The sequence below is a fragment of the Salmo trutta genome, chromosome 34 (assembly GCF_901001165.1).
Source record: "Salmo trutta chromosome 34, fSalTru1.1, whole genome shotgun sequence".
Lineage (NCBI taxonomy): Eukaryota > Metazoa > Chordata > Actinopteri > Salmoniformes > Salmonidae > Salmo > Salmo trutta.
The window spans coordinates 8,532,944-8,554,689 of NC_042990.1; the positions used below are offsets into that span (position 1 = coordinate 8,532,944).

Sequence of the window (21,746 nt, forward strand, 5' to 3'; positions counted from 1 at the left end):
GGTTGTGAAAGGCAAGAGAGCAAGCAAACAGACAACATCCAGTTCTTTCAGCCGAAGTCTCTTATCGATTGGTGCTGCTATCTGTCAATCACTGACCCAATAGTATTTCAATCAATCAGGGCTAGCTATATGCAGTTTCTATGTTAGCCCAGCCCTTTTCCCATATACCCTTCTGTCAACAAGGGCCGAAGTCTGATGTTTTATGACTGGTTGATCCTCTGTCTGTGTCTGTCTCTCAGCCTCCTGCACTCAAAGGCTACTACTGGAATCAGAATCAGATTTGCCTTGTCATAGACCTGTCATAGACCTGTCATAGACCAGGCATACTTTAGGAGGAGGAAAACAGGCCAGGACACAGTTATGACGCTGTTATGACTCAGTGTGTGCTTAGAAGGTGGGTATATTTAGGCTACCTTAAAGAGAGTGGCACAGATTCTGAATATCAACCCTCATAACCCTCCCTCTGATTCTCTCTTGCCTTTTCCTCTTATCTTAGCATAACATGACTTTCTGCATACACACACCCTCTCACCTATAACACTGTATCAATACACACATACATTAATCAGTGCTATAATTACCAGTGTCTGCATTATATATATATATGAGTAAATGACAAGAGTACATGTGTTATTTGTGTGTGTGTGTGTGTGTGTGTGTGTCAGTACATACACAAGTGCCACAGTCACTGAGTGGGTCGCTGTTTGCTCGGCTCCTAGTGCGCATCGTCATGGCAACCGCAGTGTGAAGTGGAGAGCAGCTTGCGACGTGTGTGTGTGTGTGTGTGTGTGTGAGAGAGAGGGTTTCATATTGACGGAGAGAGACAAAGGAGAAGAGCAGATGAGAGAAAGAGAAGGAATGAGAGGCTAAATAATATAGGAGCTAATTGGACTGATGAATAAGTTTGCTTCCTCTTCAAGACACATTATCTCATCATCATTAGTAAGTAAAAAATACAAGTATTTCGCTTTCCAAATGGCTGTATCTAATGAGGAAGTGTGAGTCAATGAGCATGTCTTTATCAGTGATTATGCCAGGTGTGTATGTGTGTGCATAGTGTCATTTATTTATTCTTTCTGACGATCTGCGCCAAGAGTTAATTGTGAAGTAATAACAGCGAGAGAGAATGAGGAAGGAGGGGAGAGGTGTGTCATACCGAGCATGCTCCCTGTGCTCTCTGCTCTGCTAACTTCCTGTTCTCTTCTTCCACCTCACAGACGGTTGATTGAGAGAGTGAGAGACACACACACAGAAGAGAAGAGGAGAAGAAAAAGAGAGAAAAGGACTACAGAAGAAAATCGGACCGGAGCAACCACCAAGAAGGATTTAAGACATTTTGAATAACCCACAAAGAGGTCGTTCTATACATTTTATAACGTTCCTCTATCATTTTTTTCCTCCTCGTTTGAATTGAGAACCATTTACTAAGGAGTGACAGTGACGTTTCCTGTTGTATTCATTCTCCTCTTTGTGGTTTACAGTAACAGTTTACTGTAATTTTGGACCCCAATGTCGGTTTGGACGAAAGCACACCTGTGACTTTTCTCACATTCTTGATTTGGAGCAACTGAGTGTGAGAGGTGTGAAAGCCAGTGGGAGGGAAGGGGAATTTTGGCTATTTGTTTCTTTCTCTTTCGTTTTCTCGCCTATCGTTCCATTTGTGGGTTTAAGAGGAAGAGAAAAAGGGTTTCCAACTGGGTATCAGTGACATTCCGTTCTGGTTTCACCCGAGGACAAGTACTCCCGTGTGTGAGTTGGAGTGTGTTTGTGTTAGTGTGTGTGAGGCAAGCTTCCTTACGGTCATATAAGACTGTAATAAGAGAGGAAAAGGAAAGGCACTACCGCGTGTCACTTTCTGGGAAAATGGGATCGGAAAAGGACTCGGAATCCCCCCACTCCTCGGTGAGCGGCATTCCCAACCCCAAATGCCGGGCACAGGGAAAACGCCACGGCCGCATCTCCTTCCACAGCCTCTTCCACAGCAAACGGGGTTCCCGGAGTGCCAAAGCAGGGGCAGCCACCCCTTTATCCCAGCTCCACAACCAACAGCATCAACAACAGCCACTCGCCCCCCTTGTTCCCCCCGTAGTCCCTTCCACACCTAACCCAGCCCCTACCAACACCACCACGGACGTTACCCAGGGCCCAGCCACTGCTCAGACCTCCACCCCAGCAGAGCCCCTCTCTTCTAGCCAGACCTCCCTGGGTCCCCCCCAGTCCTCCAGCTCCACCACCTCCAGCGCCTCTCCTCCAGCAGACTTCCTGGAGTGCCCCCTGTGCCTGGTGCCCCAGCCCCCCGAACAGCTCCCTGAGCTGCTGGGCTGCAGCCACCGCTCCTGCCTGTGCTGCCTGCGCCAGTACCTGCGCATCGAGATCACCGAGAGCCGCGTCCACCTCAGCTGCCCCGAGTGCTCGGAGCGACTGGCGCCTCATCAGGTGGCGGACATCTTGGGAGACGCAGCGCTGCTGGAGAAGTATGAGGAGTTCCTGCTGCGACGCTGCCTGGCCTCCGACCCGGACTGCCGCTGGTGTCCCGCGCCCGACTGCGGGTAAGAATCAACTCTCATTGTTTCCTGGCCTTAACCTTAACCTGAACCTGGGTGTAAACCTGAACCTTAAGCCTAGCTCTATAGAGTCATCACTGTCTAGCCATGCAGGAAGGGGTGGAAGAACCTTAAAGCTCTTTCTGACCACAAATAGGATTCTAACCCCGAACTTAAACCTTACCTTTACCTAACCCCTACCCTGAACACTAACCATAACCTCTTTTTTTTTAGCAGAGTCATGCTTTCAAAGCAGTGTTCTGCAAATTATATCACAAGTCCGAGGCTGATTGTCGTAAACTGGAATGACCTACAGTATTATAACAAGCTTTATTAGCTCTGGCAGAGGTGACAGTTGGCACTATGAGGGTGAAAGGAAAGGTTTATAGCCTAGAATTCTCTAAGTGGGTTAGAATGTCAGACTATTATGTGGTTACAAGGGGAATGACAATGCTCGGAGGCTGATCGTTTAATGTGATATGGGGAAATTTCTGATGAGCTGGTATGAGCATGTTTTGTGTGTTTGTGTATGTGTGCCACACGCAAGTGTGTGTGTGTTTGTGTTTGTGGGAGGGAAAGCACAGATTCTCTATGATGGTTATATTCAAAGGAAACATGTCTGTTTGATAATGTGAATCCTGTCAGACAGAGGGAAGGACCTAGACAGTGGGCTGGACTATAGATGACCTACATTCTAAAGAAACCAGAGTGACTCAATACACTACCATTCCCTTCCTACAGTCCTACCATGGAAAGGTCTCGTGTGGTTTGTGCCACCTAGAGTGGTTTCCAAAGCAGTACATTGTGTGTGTGTGCGCGGGTGCACGCGTGTATATGTCTCATCATTGACCCACTTGAAGAGTGCAGATTCCATACACATGTATGTTATAATGGTACTAACTACATTGTCATGTAAGGAATAGGTGGTCTTGGTTATTGGAAATTGGCCTGGATTGTCTCTGGCAATAGAGTCGCTGGGATATATTTGTCTCAATTGCTCTTTCTTTCTTTCTATCTTTCTTTCTTTCTTTCTTTCTTTCTTTCTTTCTTTCTTTCTTTCTTTCTTTCTTTCTTTCTATCTTTCTTTCTTTCTTTCTTTCTTTCTTTCTTTCTTTCTTTCTTTCTTTCTTTCTTTCTTTCTTTCTTTCTTTCTTTCTTTCTTTCTTTCTTTCTTTCTTTCTTTCTTTCTATCTTTCTTTCTTTCTTTCTTTCTTTCTTTCTTTGTCTTTCACTTCTTCTTTTTTAATCTGTTTTTCACAGTCACAAAAACCACAGACTCCTTATCTCTTTCTCACTTGAATGATCACACACACACACACACACACACACACACACACACACACACACACACACACACACACACACACACATACAGAGACACACACAGATACACAGACTCAATCAATTATTTTTGTGAACGGCTCCTTTAACTCTTGAGCTTCATTGTCCTTTCGTCTCATCGGTCAGTTCCCTTTCCATTCCCCAATCAGACCTCACTTTACCTGATTGACAGTGAGAGACAGCCAATCAGATCAGTGATCGGTCCACCGGTCGCTCCGCAGGCTGTCGGTTGCTATGGTGACTAGTGATGTGGCATAGAGGTAGCCAGTGTTACCAGGGGTAACAGAGAGGTTGGGATTTCTATAATTGAAGTGATCATTACACACTCACTGGACTGTGTGTGTGTGTGTGTGTGTGTACAGAGTTACAGACAGTGAATGTGTGTTTCTGAGGGTTCTGTCTATCTCACTTTTGTATCTGTATTACATTTGTAATGTTGAAAACAAAGCCGTTTCACACCATTTAAAGCAATGAAATCTTGGACACTAGATGTGGCTGTCAGAGTGCATTTGCTCCGAAGGTGCAGCTTGTAAGCATTGTACTCCTCAGATTGCCACCGGTCAAAGCCATGATGTCAGTCATTATCGTGCTCCACCGCAGCAGAACCGACTACTCAAATGCAGCGTTAACATGGAATGTTCCTACAGGGAAAAGGCTGCCTTGGCAACTTGTGTCTCTGCTCTGTTACAACAAGTCATTGAGCTTAGGCTTGAAGACATGTTGCCAGATTGAATAAACAAACAGTCATTGGGAAAGAAACTAGCTCAAACTGGATTTAAGGGGCTGCTAGAAACTGTGTTAAAGGGGAAAACCCATAGTGCTGGAAACATTTCCCCTAGTTTGAGGTTTTGAAAGAGAGAGTAGGGATTCAACAGTTTCGGTATTTGACATCTGGTTTGCCTGTGTAATGGAATGCTGGAGGCCTTTAAGAGAGCGGCGGTCAATAAGATTGAGTGCTCAGCTTGAATACCAGTACCTACTTTCAAAGCAATAGTTGTGTGACGGGTCGTATGTCATTTTTAGCATTGTTTTCTGATGAGAAAGAGAGTAACTTCCTAATTAAATGCAGTTTTGCTCAGTATGTCTTTGAACACTGTCACTCACTAGTAGTGTTGTATTAGATTAAATACCATTTCATCTTTACATACAGTGCTTAATGATCTTGTTACATCGTAGAAAAGATAAGAACCCTGCCTCCCCTCATGGTGATGTGGCAGCCTACTTCCTGTGTTGAGCACAGGAGGTTGGTAGCACCTGAATTGGGGAGGACGGGCTCGTGGTAATGTCTGGAGTGGTATAAGTGGAATGGTATCAAATACATCAAACACATGGCTTGATGCCATTCCATTTGTTCTGTTCCAGCCATTATTATGAGCCGTCCTCCCCTTAGCAGCCTCCACTGGTATTGAGATGTTTGTGTATGGTGTCATGCAGATCAGCCTGGTCTCATAGACTAGACGTAACATAGTAAACGTAAATCCGGGACACTGAAATTAGTATGCTATGTTACGTTTGGTATGGTTACATAAGACAGATGGTGTTCAGAGATAGATGGGAAGGGTTGAGTGGAGCTGAAGGGTCGGACTAAAAACAACAAGATTACTAATGTAAAATATACTGTGTCTGTAAAATGTGTACAGGTTCAGAACTTTTGTGAAACAGCACAGTTAAAAATATATGGCAAATAGAAATCAAAACTGGATGGTCTTCAGAGATCGATGGGAGGGTTGAGTGGAGCTGAAGGATGGGACTGGATGGTCTTCAGAGATCGATGGGAGGGTTGAGTGGAGCTGAAGGACGGGACTAAAAACAAACAAAAGATAACTATTGTAAAATACACTGTGTCCGTACAATTTATATAGTATTTATAAGCTGGAAGTAGAAGCCTAACTGTTGCTGTCCATTAGTTTACTTCAATTAGGGGAGGGATGGTAGGGTTAGGGGAAAATAATAAAGGAAAATATATTTCCAAAAAAATATATGGGGGATTCGAAATGATGCAGACAATTACATTGATGGAAGCCACAATCTATCTGCAATATTAAAACCGATTAACCCAAAAAGAATAGTTGGTCGGGGTGGATGGGTGGGCGTATAACGCGACCATTTAGTAACCAAAAGGTTGTGAGTTTGAATCTCATCACAGACAACTTTAGCATTTTAGCTAATTAGCAACTTTTCAACTACTTACTACTTTTTAACTACTTTGCAACTACTTAGCATGTTAGCTAACCCTTCCCCTAACCTTAACCCTTTAACCTAACCTTAACCCCTAGCCTAGGTAATGTTAGCCAGCTAGCTAACGTTAGCCACCTAGCTAGAATTCTTAACATATCATATGTTTAGCAAATTCGTAACATGTACTACGCTTTGCAAATTCATAATATATTGTACGATTTGCGAATTCGTAACATATGTAATAAGAATTGTAATTTGTAAACATATCATACGAAATGGGTGATGGACGTCCAGAAAATAATACATACCGTAACATATCATAGTAAATGGAGTGTCTCGGATTTACGTACAGAATAATACGAAATGCTCTGAGACCAGGTTGTGTAGATGCTATTCTGATAATATGCTGTGAAGTTTAACTCTTGGTCGTTTTCCCCTCATGCCCTTTATTTAGGTTACTCTAGACAGCCTGAAATCACCTTTTGCCTATTTCTCCTGCCTCTCTTTTTCCTTAACTCTTACCATTTGTTCTAACATACTCTCTCTCCACGGCTCAGTAAATGTAACCATTTGTCCAGCTGCAGTGTATTTACATTTGACCTTAACCACTTCCTCCAAGGCTGCTGTGCTCCCTCTCTCTCTCTCTCAGTGCAGTGATGTAGTTTTCACTTTGCAATTGATTTCGCATTAGCCGAATTGTGCCTATAAAGGTTTTCTGAAAATCAAACATCTCCCTCTTTCTCCCTCTGCCAGGTTTGCAGTGATCGCTTCGGGCTGTGCCAGCTGCCCCAGGCTGGTGTGTCGTAGAGAGGGCTGCTTGGCTGAGTTTTGTTACCACTGCAAGCAGGCGTGGCACCCCAACCAGACCTGTGACTCGGCCCGCCAGCAAAGGGCGTTCTTCCTGCACACGCATAGCAACCACTCACCCAGCTACATGCAGGAGCACGGGCCTGGTAAGGACTTTGATGACTCTTCATAATGTTATTATTATGTCTCTGTATAAGTCGCCCTCTTCTCATAAAGCAATTTTCAGACCTCTCAGGTTCCAAAGGACAGAACAAAAAGTCTGTATAAATTAGCCCTTACCACAACCTGTTATCTGTCTCAGCCTGTCTCTTATACTAGCTGTTGGCAGTCAATGTCTCCAAACCAATTCTCCTCTGTCTCTGGTAAAAGTAGAAGTCCCTTTTAGACACAGATCTAGAATGAGTTTACCCTCCCCAAATCCTAACGGGAAACCATAAAACTGACCTCAGATCAACATTGTCCCGAATCCTCCTCCCACTAATCAACCTACCCACTCTCTCTCGTCTCTAGCTGATGACATCAAGCCCTGCCCACGATGTGGCGCCTACATAATCAAGATGAACGACGGCAGCTGTAACCACATGACCTGTGCAGTGTGTGGTTGTGAGTTCTGCTGGCTCTGCATGAAGGAGATCTCTGACCTGCACTACCTCAGGTAACTCTCAAGACTACGGCAGTTCGCGTCAACACAGTATGTAACGTAGTAGTAGACTACTTTCCATGTGCCAAAAATATGTATAGTTCTACCCACCCTTAGTGGAGTTGGCAACAGCTGGATGCATACGGTTTTTAGGGATACAGCAAGTTTAGTCGAGCTTCCATTTCTGTTGAAAAGCGGATGTGGGATCTCTGGAACTCCTTCTTTTACACCTGCTACATTAGGTTTAGGCCTACATGACATCCACCCAATTTTAAAGCATGATTGTCATTACTGGTGCTTTTTTTTCATTCCTCCAGAAATTCTTAAAAAAAAAAAAATACCTCCACATTTTATGGAATTAAGATCAAACTAAATACTGACACAAACATAACTTAGTTAAAAGTGTTATTGTTTTTGATAAGAAGGCTACACCAAATATCAATTTCAACAATTTTACTGAGTTACAGTTCATATAAGGAAATCAGTCAATTGAAATAAATAAACTGCACCCCTGCCCAGTCATGTGAAATCCATAGATTAGGGCCTAATTTATTTATTTCAATTGACTGATTTCCTTATATGAACTGTAACTCAGTAAAATTGTTGAAATTGATATTTGGTGTATTATCCCACTGGGGAGCCAGGCCCGGCCAATCAGAATTAGTTTTTCCCCACAAAAGGGCTTTATTACAGACATAAATACTCCTCGGTTTCATTAGCTGTTCGGGTGGATGGTCTCAGATGATCCCACAGGTGAATAAGCTGGATGTGGAGGTCCTGAGCTGGCGTGGTTACACGTGGTCTGCGGTTGGACGTACTGCCAAGTTCTCTAAAATGACGTTGGAGGCGGCTTATGGTAGAGAAATTAAGATACAGTTCTCTGTCAACAGCTCTGTTGGACATTCCTGCAGTCAGCATGCCATTTACACACTCCCTCAAAACTTGAGATCTGTGGCATTGTATTGTGTGACAAAACTGCACATTTTATTGTCTGCAGCATAAGGTGCACCTGTGTAATGATCATGCTGTTTAATCAGCTTCTTGATATGCCACACCTGTCAGGTGGATAGACTATCTTGGCAAAGGAGAAATGTTCACTAACAGGGATGTAAACAAATTTGTGCACAAAATTAGAGAAATACATTTCTTGTGCGTGTGAGAAAATCTCTTTCAGCTCATGAAACATGGGACCAACACTTTACATGTTGCGTTTATATCTTTGTTCAGTATATATTCATACAGTAAAATGAATGAACATTTCCACAGATTTTCCTTACATCATATGAGCATCCTGTAACAGTGGATAACAGGCAGTGATGCATGTCTCACTGCTGTGTGACGTTTAGCAGAGGGCTCTGAATTCATAATGACACAGCCTTACCTCACCTCCACTCCTCTGTTGTTGTGGTTCATAATGACACAGCCTTACCTCACCTCCACTCCTCTGTTGTTGTGGTTCATAATGACACAGCCTTACCTCACCTCCACTCCTCTGTTGTTGTGGTTCATAAGGACACAGCCTTACCTCACCTCCACTCCTCTGTTGTTGTGGTTCATAATGACACAGCCTTACCTCACCTCCACTCCTCTGTTGTTGTGGTTCATAATGACACAGCCTTACCTCACCTCCACTCCTCTGTTGTTGTGGTTCATAATGACACAGCCTTACCTCACCTCCACTCCTCTGTTGTTGTGGTTCATAATGACACAGCCTTACCTCACCTCCACTCCTCTGTTGTTGTGGTTCATAATGACACAGCCTTACCTCACCTCCACTCCTCTGTTGTTGTGGTTCATAATGACACAGCCTTACCTCACCTCCACTCCTCTGTTGTTGCGGTTCATAATGACACAGCCTTACCTCACCTCCACTCCTCTGTTGTTGCGGTTCATAATGACACAGCCTTACCTCACCTCCACTCCTCTGTTGTTGCGGTTCATAATGACACAGCCTTACCTCACCTCCACTCCTCTGTTGTTGCGGTTCATAATGACACAGCCTTACCTCACCTCCACTCCTCTGTTGTTGCGGTTCATAATGACACAGCCTTACCTCACCTCCACTCCTCTGTTGTTGCGGTTCATAATGACACAGCCTTACCTCACCTCCACTCCTCTGTTGTTGCGGTTCATAATGACACAGCCTTACCTCACCTCCACTCCTCTGTTGTTTGCGGTTCATAATGACACAGCCTTACCTCACCTCCACTCCTCTGTTGTTGCGGTTCATAATGACACAGCCTTACCTCACCTCCACTCCTCTGTTGTTGCGGTTCATAATGACACAGCCTTACCTCACCTCCACTCCTCTGTTGTTGTGGTTCATAATGACACAGCCTTACCTCACCTCCACTCCTCTGTTGTTGTGGTTCATAATGACACAGCCTTACCTCACCTCCATTCCTCTGTTGTTGTGGTTCATAATGACACAGCCTTACCTCACCTCCACTCCTCTGTTGTTGTGGTTCATAATGACACAGCCTTACCTCACCTCCACTCCTCTGTTGTTGTGGTTCATAATGACACAGCCTTACCTCACCTCCACTCCTCTGTTGTTGCGGTTCATAATGACACAGCCTTACCTCACCTCCACTCCTCTGTTGTTGCGGTTCATAATGACACAGCCTTACCTCACCTCCACTCCTCTGTTGTTGTGGTTCATAATGACACAGCCTTACCTCACCTCCACTCCTCTGTTGTTGTGGTTCATAATGACACAGCCTTACCTCACCTCCATTCCTCTGTTGTTGTGGTTCATAATGACACAGCCTTACCTCACCTCCACTCCTCTGTTGTTGTGGTTCATAATGACACAGCCTTACCTCACCTCCACTCCTCTGTTGTTGTGGTTCATAATGACACAGCCTTACCTCACCTCCACTCCTCTGTTGTTGCGGTTCATAATGACACAGCCTTACCTCACCTCCACTCCTCTGTTGTTGCGGTTCATAATGACACAGCCTTACCTCACCTCCACTCCTCTGTTGTTGCGGTTCATAATGACACAGCCTTACCTCACCTCCACTCCTCTGTTGTTGCGGTTCATAATGACACAGCCTTACCTCACCTCCACTCCTCTGTTGTTGCGGTTCATAATGACACAGCCTTACCTCACCTCCACTCCTCTGTTGTTGCGGTTCATAATGACACAGCCTTACCTCACCTCCACTCCTCTGTTGTTGTGGTTCATAATGACACAGCCTTACCTCACCTCCACTCCTCTGTTGTTGTGGTTCATAATGACACAGCCTTACCTCACCTCCACTCCTCTGTTGTTGTGGTTCATAATGACACAGCCTTACCTCACCTCCACTCCTCTGTTGTTGTGGTTCATAATGACACAGCCTCACCTCCACTCCTCTGTTGTTGTGGTTCATAATGACACAGCCTTACCTCACCTCCACTCCTCTGTTGTTGTGGTTCATAATGACACAGCCTTACCTCACCTCCACTCCTCTGTTGTTGCGGTTCATAATGACACAGCCTTACCTCACCTCCACTCCTCTGTTGTTGCGGTTCATAATGACACAGCCTTACCTCACCTCCACTCCTCTGTTGTTGCGGTTCATAATGACACAGCCTTACCTCACCTCCACTCCTCTGTTGTTGTGGTTCATAATGACACAGCCTTACCTCACCTCCACTCCTCTGTTGTTGTGGTTCATAATGACACAGCCTTACCTCACCTCCACTCCTCTGTTGTTGTGGTTCATAATGACACAGCCTTACCTCACCTCCACTTCTCTGTTGTTGTGGTTCATAATGACACAGCCTTACCTCACCTCCACTCCTCTGTTGTTGTGGTTCATAATGACACAGCCTTACCTCACCTCCACTCCTCTGTTGTTGTGGTTCATAATGACACAGCCTTACCTCACCTCCATTCCTCTGTTGTTGTGGTTCATAATGACACAGCCTTACCTCACCTCCACTCCTCTGTTGTTGTGGTTCATAATGACACAGCCTTACCTCACCTCCACTCCTCTGTTGTTGCGGTTCATAATGACACAGCCTTACCTCACCTCCATTCCTCTGTTGTTGCGGTTCATAATGACACAGCCTTACCTCACCTCCATTCCTCTGTTGTTGTGGTTCATAATGACACAGCCTTACCTCACCTCCACTCCTCTGTTGTTGTGGTTCATAATGACACAGCCTTACCTCACCTCCACTCCTCTGTTGTTGTGGTTCATAATGACACAGCCTTACCTCACCTCCATTCCTCTGTTGTTGTGGTTCATAATGACACAGCCTTACCTCACCTCCACTCCTCTGTTGTTGTGGTTCATAATGACACAGCCTTACCTCACCTCCACTCCTCTGTTGTTGTGGTTCATAATGACACAGCCTTACCTCACCTCCACTCCTCTGTTGTTGTGGTTCATAATGACACAGCCTTACCTCACCTCCACTCCTCTGTTGTTGCGGTTCATAATGACACAGCCTTACCTCACCTCCACTCCTCTGTTGTTGCGGTTCATAATGACACAGCCTTACCTCACCTCCACTCCTCTGTTGTTGTGGTTCATAATGACACAGCCTTACCTCACCTCCACTCCTCTGTTGTTGCGGTTCATAATGACACAGCCTTACCTCACCTCCACTCCTCTGTTGTTGTGGTTCATAATGACACAGCCTTACCTCACCTCCACTCCTCTGTTGTTGTGGTTCATAATGACACAGCCTTACCTCACCTCCACTCCTCTGTTGTTGCGGTGTACCTGTTCCCCGGGCGCTGAAGACGTGGATGTCGATTAAGGCAGCCCCCCCCCCCCGCACCTCTCTGATTCAGAGGGGTTGGGTTAAATGCGGAACACACATTTCAGTTGAAGGCATTCAGTTGTATAACTGACTAGGTATCCCCCTTTCCCTTTCCTGAACTTGGGCCCAGACCTAATCAGTCTTCTGTCTACCCCTCTGCCCTTGCTATTCACCTATTTCTCCCCCTTTCTTTCTATATGTTTTCTCTTCATTCCTCCTTTTTCTTTCTCTTTCACAATCTCTCTCGCTCTCTCTGTATTTTCTACACATTCCATCGTTTCTCTTTTTTCTTACTTTTTCTCTCCCTCCATCTCCCACCCTCCATCTCTCTCTCTTCTGCCTCTCAGTCCGTCAGGGTGTACGTTCTGGGGAAAGAAGCCGTGGACTCGTAAGAAGAAGATCCTGTGGCAGCTGGGCACTCTGATCGGAGCCCCGGTGGGCATCACCCTCATCGCTGGTATCGCTGTGCCTGCCATGGTCATTGGGCTCCCCGTCTATGTGGGGCGCAAGGTGGGCAACACCTTACTGAACCCCCCCACTCACATTTAGGACTACACTCAGTCATTTAGCAGATTCTCTTATCTAGAGTGGTTTACTGTGAGTGCATATACATTAAAAGGAAAATAATGAAAGTATTTACTTTTCATGAAGTTTAACAGAAAAGCAATCCATTGTAGAAATGAAATGTGACGGTGCTGTTCTTAAACATTTAGTTAGTGTCAATATGATGTTTAATTTCATGGTGGTACTTTCATTTCCTCCTTATATTCCAGTAATTGAGAAATACAATTCCTGAAATAGATGAGCTTTCAAACCATAGGAAACTTTTTTTTTTAGTTTCAGTATGATGCTACAACTGTTCTTCGGAAACAACATAGTTGTGAAGAAATGTTGTGTCATGATAGAATTGCAGAATTACCTCATTTGAAGGATATCTCTTTAGCGCACCCTTGTGGAAATACAATGTAACTGCGGGTTTGAATTTAAACTCATTTGAATGATGTACTATAGCCCTCCAACACATACTTTATTGTTCCAGGCCCCTAAGCCTTACCAGCTGTAGAAATACCTTTCAGAGTATTACCAGCTGTAGAAATACCTTTCAGAGTATTACCAGTTGTACTCAGCCAACTCCCTACCATCCACTCTCAACCAGAGATGTAATGCTGTAATAGGCCTAGGTAAAGTAACTTTGGTGGTGGTACTAATATGACTTTTTCAACATTTTGTTAGGTTACAGCCTTATTCTAAAATTGATTAAATTGTTTTTTTCCCTCATCAATCTACACACAATACCCAATAATGACAAAGCAAAAACGGGTTTTTAGACATTTTTGCTAATTTATAAAATAAAAAACCGAAATATCACATTTACATTAGTATTCAGACCCTTTACTCAGTACTTTGCTGAAACACCTTTGGCAGCGATTGCAGCCTCAATTCTTATTGGGTGTGACGTAAAAGCTTGGCACACCTGTATTTGGGGAGTTTCTCAAAGTCTTCTCTGCAGATCCTCTCAAGCTCTGTCAGGTTGGATGGGGAGTGTTCCTGCACAGCTTTTTTCAGATCCCTCCAGAGATGTTCGATCGAGTTCAAGTCCAGGCTCTGGCTGGGCCACTCAACGACATTCAGAGATTTGTCCTGAAGCCACTCCTGTGTTGTCTTGGCTGTGTGCTTAGGGTCGTTGTCCTGTTGGAAGGGATCCTTCGCCCAAGTCTGAGGTCCTAGGGATGCTGGAGCAGATTTTCATCAAGGATCTCTCTGTACTTTGCTCCGTTCATCTTTCCCTCGATCCTGTCCCTGCCGCTAAAAAACATCCTCACAGCATGATGCTGCCACCACCATGCTTCACCATAGGGATGGTGCCAGGTTTCCTTCAGACGTGACGCTTGGCATTCAGGCCAGAGAATCTTGTTTCTCATGGTCTGAGAGTCTTTAGGTGCCTTTTGGAAAACTCCAAGCTGGCTTTCATGCGCCTTTTACTGAGGAGTGGCTTCTGTCTGGCCACTCTACCATAACGGCCTGATTGGTGGAGTGCTGCAGAGATGGTTGACCTTCTGGAAGGATCTCCCATCTCCACAGAGGAACTCTAGAGCTCTGTCAGAGTGACCATCGGGTTCTTGGTCACCTCCCTGAACAAGGCCCTTCTCCCCTAATTGCTCAGTTTGGCCAGGCGGCCAGCTCTAGGAAGAGTCTTGGTGGTTCCAATCTTCTTCCATTTAAGAATGATGGAGGCCACTGTATCCTTGGGGAACTTCAGTGCTGCAGACATTTTTTTGGTACCCTTCCCCAGATCTGTGCCTCGACACAATCCTGTCTTGGAGCTCTACGGACAATTCCTTTGACCTCGTGGCTTGGTTTTTGCTCTGACATGCATTGTCAACAGTGGGACCTTATATAGACAGGTGTGTGCCTTTCCAAATCATGTCCAATCAATTGAATTTACCACAAGTGGACTCCAAGTTGTAGAAACATCTCAAGGATGATCAATGGAAACAGGATGCATCTGAGCTCAATTTCGAGTCTCATAGCAAAGGGTCTGAATATTTATGTAAATAAGGTATTTCAGTTTTTTATTTGTAATAAATGAGCAAAAATGTCTAAAATGTGTAAAAAGTTAAGCGGTCTGAATACTTTCCGAAGGCACTGTAAGTCTGTGGAAAAAAAAGAAAGAAATCCCCTTTCACGACATATGACCTACTTCTCCCAAGTGCTTTATAATATAATTGTATCTGAATCACAGTACAGACATTTTATCTGGATCAGCCCTTTTTTGCTAGCCTGGTCCCAAATCGGTTTGTGCTGTTTTGCCAACTCATTGTGCAAAACAGCACACACAGATCTGGGACCAGGCTACACTGTTTGACCGTTGTGAAAGTTCAGGATGTGTATTACCTGTATAACTTCCCTTCAACTTCACTAAGATCTATCTTTTTTTTTGTGATAGATTCACGCCCATTATGACGGGATGAAGACCAGTCGGCACAGGAGGAACCTGGCCATCACAGGGGGAGTGGCCCTGTCAATCATCACAGCTCCTGTGATTGCAGCCGTCAGCGTGGGTATTGGTGTGCCCATCATGTTGGCGTACGTCTATGGAGTTGTGCCCATCTCTCTGTGCCGTGGAGGAGGCTGTGGTGTCAGCCGAGGAAAGGGGCGTGGCATGCGGATCGACTTTGACGAGGACGATGGCCCAATCACAGGTGAGCAAGACTTCAATAGCTATAATTTTTGCTTTAATAGACTTAATACTGTAAAATACAACAACAACTCTTACCTACATGTACAGTTGAAGTCGGAAGTCTACATACACTTAGGTTGTAGTCATTAAAACTCGTTTTTCAACCACTCCACAAATGTCTTGTTAACAAACTATAGTTTTGGCAAGTCGGTTAGGACATCTACTTTGTGCATGACACAAGTCATTTTTCCAACAATTGTTTACAGACAGATTATTTCACGTATAATTGACTGTATCACAATTCCAGTGGGTCAGAAATTTACATACACTAAGTTGACTGTGCCTTTAAACAGCTTGGAAAATTCCAGAAAATGATGTAATGGCTTTAGAAGCTTCTGATAGGCTAATTGACATCATTTGAGTCAATTGGAGGTGTACCTGTGGATTTATTTCAAGGCCTACCTTCAAACTCAGTGCCTCTTTGCTTGACATCATGGGAAAATCAAAAGAAATCAGCCAAGAAAAAATTGCAGACCTCCACAAGTCTGGTTCATCCTTGGGAGCAATTTCCAAATGCCTGAAGGTACCTCGTTCATCTGTACAAACAATAGTATGCAAGTATAAACACCATGGGACCACGCAGCCGTCATACCGCTCAGAAAGGAGACGCGTTCTGTCTCCTAGAGATGAACGTACTTTGGTGCGAAAAATGCAAATCAATCCCAGAACAACAGCAAAGGACCTTGTGAAGATGCTGGAGGAAACAGGTACAAAAGAATTTATATCCACAGTAAAATGAGTCCTATGTCGACATAACCTGAAAGGCCGCTCAGCAAGGAAGAAGCCACTGCTCCAAAACCGCCATTAAAAAGCCAGACTACGGTTTGCAACTGCACATGGGGACAAAGATCGTTCTTTTTGGAGAAATGTCCTCTGGTCTGATGAAACAAAAATAGAACTGTTTGGCCATAATGACCATTGGTATGTTTGGAGGAAAAAGGGGAGGCTTGCAAGCCGAAGAACACCATCCCAACCGTGAAGCATCATGTTGTGGGGGTGCTTTGCTGCAGTAGGGACTGGTGCACTTCACAAAATAGATTCATCATGACAAAGGAAAATGATGTAGATATATTGAAGCAACATCTCAAGACATCAGGCAGGAAGTTAAAGCTTGATCGCAAATGGGTCTTCCAAATGTACAATGACCCCAAGCATACTTCCAAAGTTGTGGCAAAATGGCTTAAGGACAACAAAGTCAAGTTATTGGAGTGGCCATCACAAAGCCCTGACCTCAATCCTATAGAAAATGTGTGGGCAGAACTGAAAAAGCATGTGTGAGCAAGGAGGCCTACAAACCTGACTCAGTTACACCAGCTCTGTCAGGAGAAATGGGCCAAAATTCACCCAACTTATTGTGGGAAGCTTGTGGAAGGCTTCCTGAAACGTTTGACCCAAGTTAAACAATTTAAAGGCAATGCTACCAAATACTAATTGAGTGTATGTAAACTTCTGACCCACTGGGAATGTGATGAAAGAATTAAAAGCTGAAATAAATAATTATTTCTACTATTATTCTGACATTTCACATTCTTAAAATAAAGTTGTGATCCTAACTGACCTAAGACAGGGAATTTTTACTAGGATTAAATGTCAGGAATGGTGAAAAACTGAGTTTAAATGTATTTGGCTAAAGTGTATGTAAACTTCTGACTTCAACTGTATGTCTCTCTTTTATGTTACAAGCGTAATTAAACTGCAAATGAATTGAGATAAGAAATATTGAATCGAATTGACAAATATCTCATCATGCATCAAATAAAAATATCAAATAATTGTCCCCCAGTGGCTGATGCGTGGCGGGCCCTTAAGTCCCCCAGCCTGGGTGAGAGCAGCCTGGAGGGGGCAGCCAGCGGCCTCAGCACCACCTCCCCCAGTGATGGTCTCTCTGTGGCCCCCGGGGCCCTGGGGGACACCCCCCACTTTAACACTTTGGCAGGGGGTGCCCTTGGAGCCAGGACTGGCAAATACAACAGGTATGGAGGGGGCCCAGCAGGGAAGAGAACCTGTTCTGTACGTCTTATGGAGGGGATATTGTGTATTGTAAGCAGGGAGACGGTATAAATAGGGGCCAAGTAAGACTTAAACAAACTAACTACAGTTGTTGTTGTCCCTTTGAAAGTTATGTATCTTGGTTGTATGAGGATTGCTCTTATAACCTCTGCTGTAAAAATTGTTTTGCTGACTAAATGTAATGTGACATTATGTTGAACACTGGGTGTTGGTATGACCTGTTGTTGGTATGACCTGTTGTTGGTATGACCATATAATAATCATGTTTTGTGTTGTTCCAGGTTGGAGCTCCAGGGAGGGAAGCTGGGAAAGGACGATGCCCAGAGAGAGACAGGTAGTCTGGGAGCGGGTAGTGACTGTGCCAGCACCCGGGGCATGGCAGGCTCCATTATCTCCTCCTACACACTACCTGACAGGTGAGTGTCACAATCTCCCTCTCTCTTACATACACACACACACGATTTTGAGAAAATCTGCTCCTCCTCCTTGATTTGCCATCTAGTCTCAATCTGTTTCTGTCGGTCTGACGTTGTTGTCTCTGATGCAACTCCTCAATTTCCTTGAATCTCTCTTGAGTCTGACTTGTCTTTTAGTCTGTGTGGTATGCAGGTAGCACTTTGTGGTTCAGAATTTTTTTTTTTTCTCCCATTGATTTAGTTCCCGACAGACGTTTTAAAACCAGCTTTGAGTTAACTTATAATGGTAGGCAAGGTGACACTGGATACAGCAGATGATATGGTGACTAGTGAATCTAAACGTCTTTGTTCTCGTAGGGACTGTAATAACCTGGAGATCCAGGTGGACATCGAGACTAAACCCAGCCACCTCTGCTTGACCAGTGAGGAAGACCTAAACACGCCCCCTGCTGCTATGGCAGCATGCCCCGGCTCAGGGGGGGAGGAGCCTCAGGACTGCAGCTCCAGAAGGGGCGGGGCTCTGTTTGGCTCAGCACTAGGCCTGTCGCCAGGGGCGTCGCTCAGGGAGGGGCTTCGCGATGTCACTTTGGCCCAGCCCGAGAGCATCCGCAGCGACCTGGAGATGTCCGACACCCAATCAGACGACATCGCCGAGCTGACGTCAGATGACTGTGATTCGCCTCATCTCAAAAGCTGCCGGCCTTCTCAACCCCAGGCCACCTGCAGACCCCTTGTCACCTCCGACAGCCTGCACTGTCCCCCGGATAACGTCATCCTCTATGTTTAAGAGTCCGACTGACTTTTAGAGCTCTCAAAGATTGCACAAATCCAAAATGTTTTTGTTTTAGCTTTTCTCCATTGATTGATTGAGCGTTTCAGTAATTTCTTTGCTGCTTTTTTTGTTTACAAAACATCTGACCTGCAGACAACACCTATCTACATGTGTCTTTCTATCAACATGTCGATCTCCTTGCAGAGAATTGGCAGGGTTCTACCTCTCTGAGATTTAATACAACAATTTTTGTTTACTTCTTGGTGCAAAAATGCCTTGGCTACTTAAGCAAACTTTTTTTTTTTTAAACAAGATGTACAAATTTGCCACAAGAAATACTGCAAAAAAATAGGAAACAAGGTGAAATGTCACCAAGCACACCAATGAGTGAAGGGTTGTGGGAAATAGGGTTTGTACTATGGAAAGGGATGTTTTAAGGGATGTGTGAGTGTGGCATTTGTACTGGACTTTTGTTGGCTTGATTTCCTTTTTTTCCCCCTATTTATAATTGAATGATCTTGAAATTGAATTATTTGCTGTGTCCATGAGTCTGCATGAACTGCGTTTTGTATGGGTGTATAGGCCTACAAGCATAATACGTACCTAATACACTGGTGGAGTTTACAGTAGTTTGTACAGAGACATGACTTTTAGATGCGATCTGCACTTGAATCTCACCTGCACAGAGAAGAAGAAATTAGGGGTTAATGAGATCCGATGCCGTGGAAGATGGACAAGTACTTAACCAGCAGACAGTTCCACTTGAATGACTGACTGCCTGCCTTACAGACAGTGATAACGCACTCACTGACGAACACTGGCTTTCTGACATGCTAGCTGTCTGACCCACTCGAATGGTGTGTGTGTGTGAGAGAGAGTACGAGTGAATGTGAATGAGAGATTGAAAGTGTGTGCTACTCACTCACAAAGACTATAAAGACAAAGACACAATATACATTTTCAGTAGAAAATGATAGTAGAATGGAAGGACTTCTTGTGATTGTATTTGTTTGTCCCACTATCGAGTGAATTTATGAATGAGCACTTGTGCACTTTATTTAAATATTCAGCTTTTTTGCTATTCATTGTCAACTTTTCGTCCATTGCTTAAAATCACACTTGTACAATCATAGCCAAATGTTGATTATCAGAAACCTTTTACAGTGTAACAACATTTTGCAGACTCATTTTAATTTCTTCAAGAATAATTACTAGAGCTTATTTTTGCTGTTTACACACCATGTGCTTCAGTTTCAGTTCTTAAACATATCCCCATTTACTATAGACATCATGGGAAATCTCTATATGGGAACATTGTTTCATTTCAAATAAGCTTTATTGGGTCAAATCATACGATTGGGCAGAGCTTAGTATGGTCTGTTGATGTAATTCAGTTTTGGCTTATTTCTGCCTATGAGAAACCACATGAATGTACCACGGATTGAAACAGAACTTCCTAAATCTAAAAGGAGGATTTACCATTAATAACACACCTAGATGTGGACAGTGGCGATTTCAGCATGTAAATCTTGGTGGGGCAAACTCACCCAAAAAATGTTTAGATGCATGCCAGCAAAGCTACTACACAACACTAAACAATACATTAATAGCACTATAATGGTGACAGACAGTGCCCACAAACTGTTAAGGCCTACATAAAGCTGTCCCAACAGCAGAGCTTTCTTTTCAGCACCATGGAGTGAATCCTTAGCCAGGTGTAGCAGTGGTATCAGCAGAGCCTTGTCCGGCAGCGAAACAGTTCATTCAGCCTCTTAAAAAAACATAGCTGATATGGCTGACTTGCTTAAACAAATGTGGTTTCTTCTGACAATTAAGATGTACAAACTATGGCATAAGGGGACGACGAGCGGATAAGAGGCAATCTGTAATTTTGCTTAAGACATTGATGAGCGAGCTAATACGGACGTAGTCAATATAACTATTTGTTCTGGACTTTTGAAATGCACAGCTACAGAATTCAGAACAGGGGCCGTTCTTACAGTATTTTCCCTGTACACCAAGTCAAACTGTAGGATAAATAAAGAGGGCATATAAGCAGACAATGAAAGCTCTTACAATATTCAATGATTACATTTATCTAAAACAGGCTATAGGCTATATGTGCACCACCAAGTCAGAACAGTAGGCTAAGTTATGAAGGGGAAAGGGACCAAGGAAGGTGGCACAGCATTCCTCATCAAACTTTGTCATCAAAGTCTGGCATTCTCTGGATTTATGGTGCTTTCAAGACAACTGGGAACTCTGAAAAAAACAAGGTTGAATCATGACCTCCAGTGATCTTCCGGTTGGAGCTCTAGAAAGAGGCCTGGGTTCCCGACTTGGAATTTTGAGTTTGATGACCGTTCAAAACATATTTTTCCAGTCGGAGCTAGTTTTTTCCCAGTTGTCTTGAACTCACTGAAGTCTGAGATTTCCCAGTTCCGAGTTTCCAGATGTTTTGAACGTGGCAGAAGTCATGCTGGATTGACAGCATGAATGTTTATCCTTTTAATCTTGGAAAAGAGACCCTTAAACCCAGACATGGACCACACACCCTCTCCACTGAATAGCAGGCTAGTGATTGCTTTGCAACGCTTGCAGTTAGCCACTGATTCCTTCCAAATCACTCATTGTTGAATTTGCGATGTCCAACTTGTTGTGTAATGTTTATGTCCTATCGCAGATGAGCACCGATACGTTTTATCTATAATTTATAGTAGATTGTCAATGTGATTCTTGATGATGACTGCTTGTCTAGCTTGCTAGCTAAGATTTTGAAAGTATGATATTGACATGATCAGTCCAATCAAAGCTACGGTAGATATAACGAGATTTGACGTCATTTTATCTGTGGCCAATGACCTTGAGCTTTCTTGGATGGGCACTTCTAATGTAACTCTATGGCCGCACCCGAGGGGCTTGAATTTTTTAGCTATACCCGTAGATTTTGCAGTGACGTAGTGTCCGCATGAGTGACAGAACACTGAGTCAGTCACGGCGCAACTAGAGAACATTACCAACCCCTACGCTCCGTATT

General features: G+C 44.1%; 2 protein-coding genes across 2 annotated transcripts; both read left to right on the forward strand.

Annotated features, from left to right (window-relative positions):
* The first annotated feature begins 744 nt into the window (after positions 1-744).
* LOC115173469 (E3 ubiquitin-protein ligase RNF19B) lies at positions 745-19,883 on the forward strand. Its single transcript, XM_029731550.1, has 9 exons — positions 745-942; positions 1,218-2,549; positions 6,816-7,015; positions 7,380-7,524; positions 12,618-12,780; positions 15,218-15,473; positions 17,295-17,484; positions 17,803-17,937; positions 18,295-19,883. The coding sequence occupies exons 2-9, from the start codon at positions 1,864-1,866 to the stop codon at positions 18,722-18,724; spliced, it is 2,205 nt and encodes a 734-aa protein (XP_029587410.1). The 5' UTR covers positions 745-942; positions 1,218-1,863; the 3' UTR covers positions 18,725-19,883.
* LOC115173471 (uncharacterized) lies at positions 9,123-12,275 on the forward strand. The gene is made up of 2 exons (XM_029731551.1): positions 9,123-9,925; positions 10,881-12,275. The coding sequence occupies exons 1-2, from the start codon at positions 9,164-9,166 to the stop codon at positions 12,246-12,248; spliced, it is 2,130 nt and encodes a 709-aa protein (XP_029587411.1). The 5' UTR covers positions 9,123-9,163; the 3' UTR covers positions 12,249-12,275.
* Positions 19,884-21,746: the final 1,863 nt, after the last annotated feature.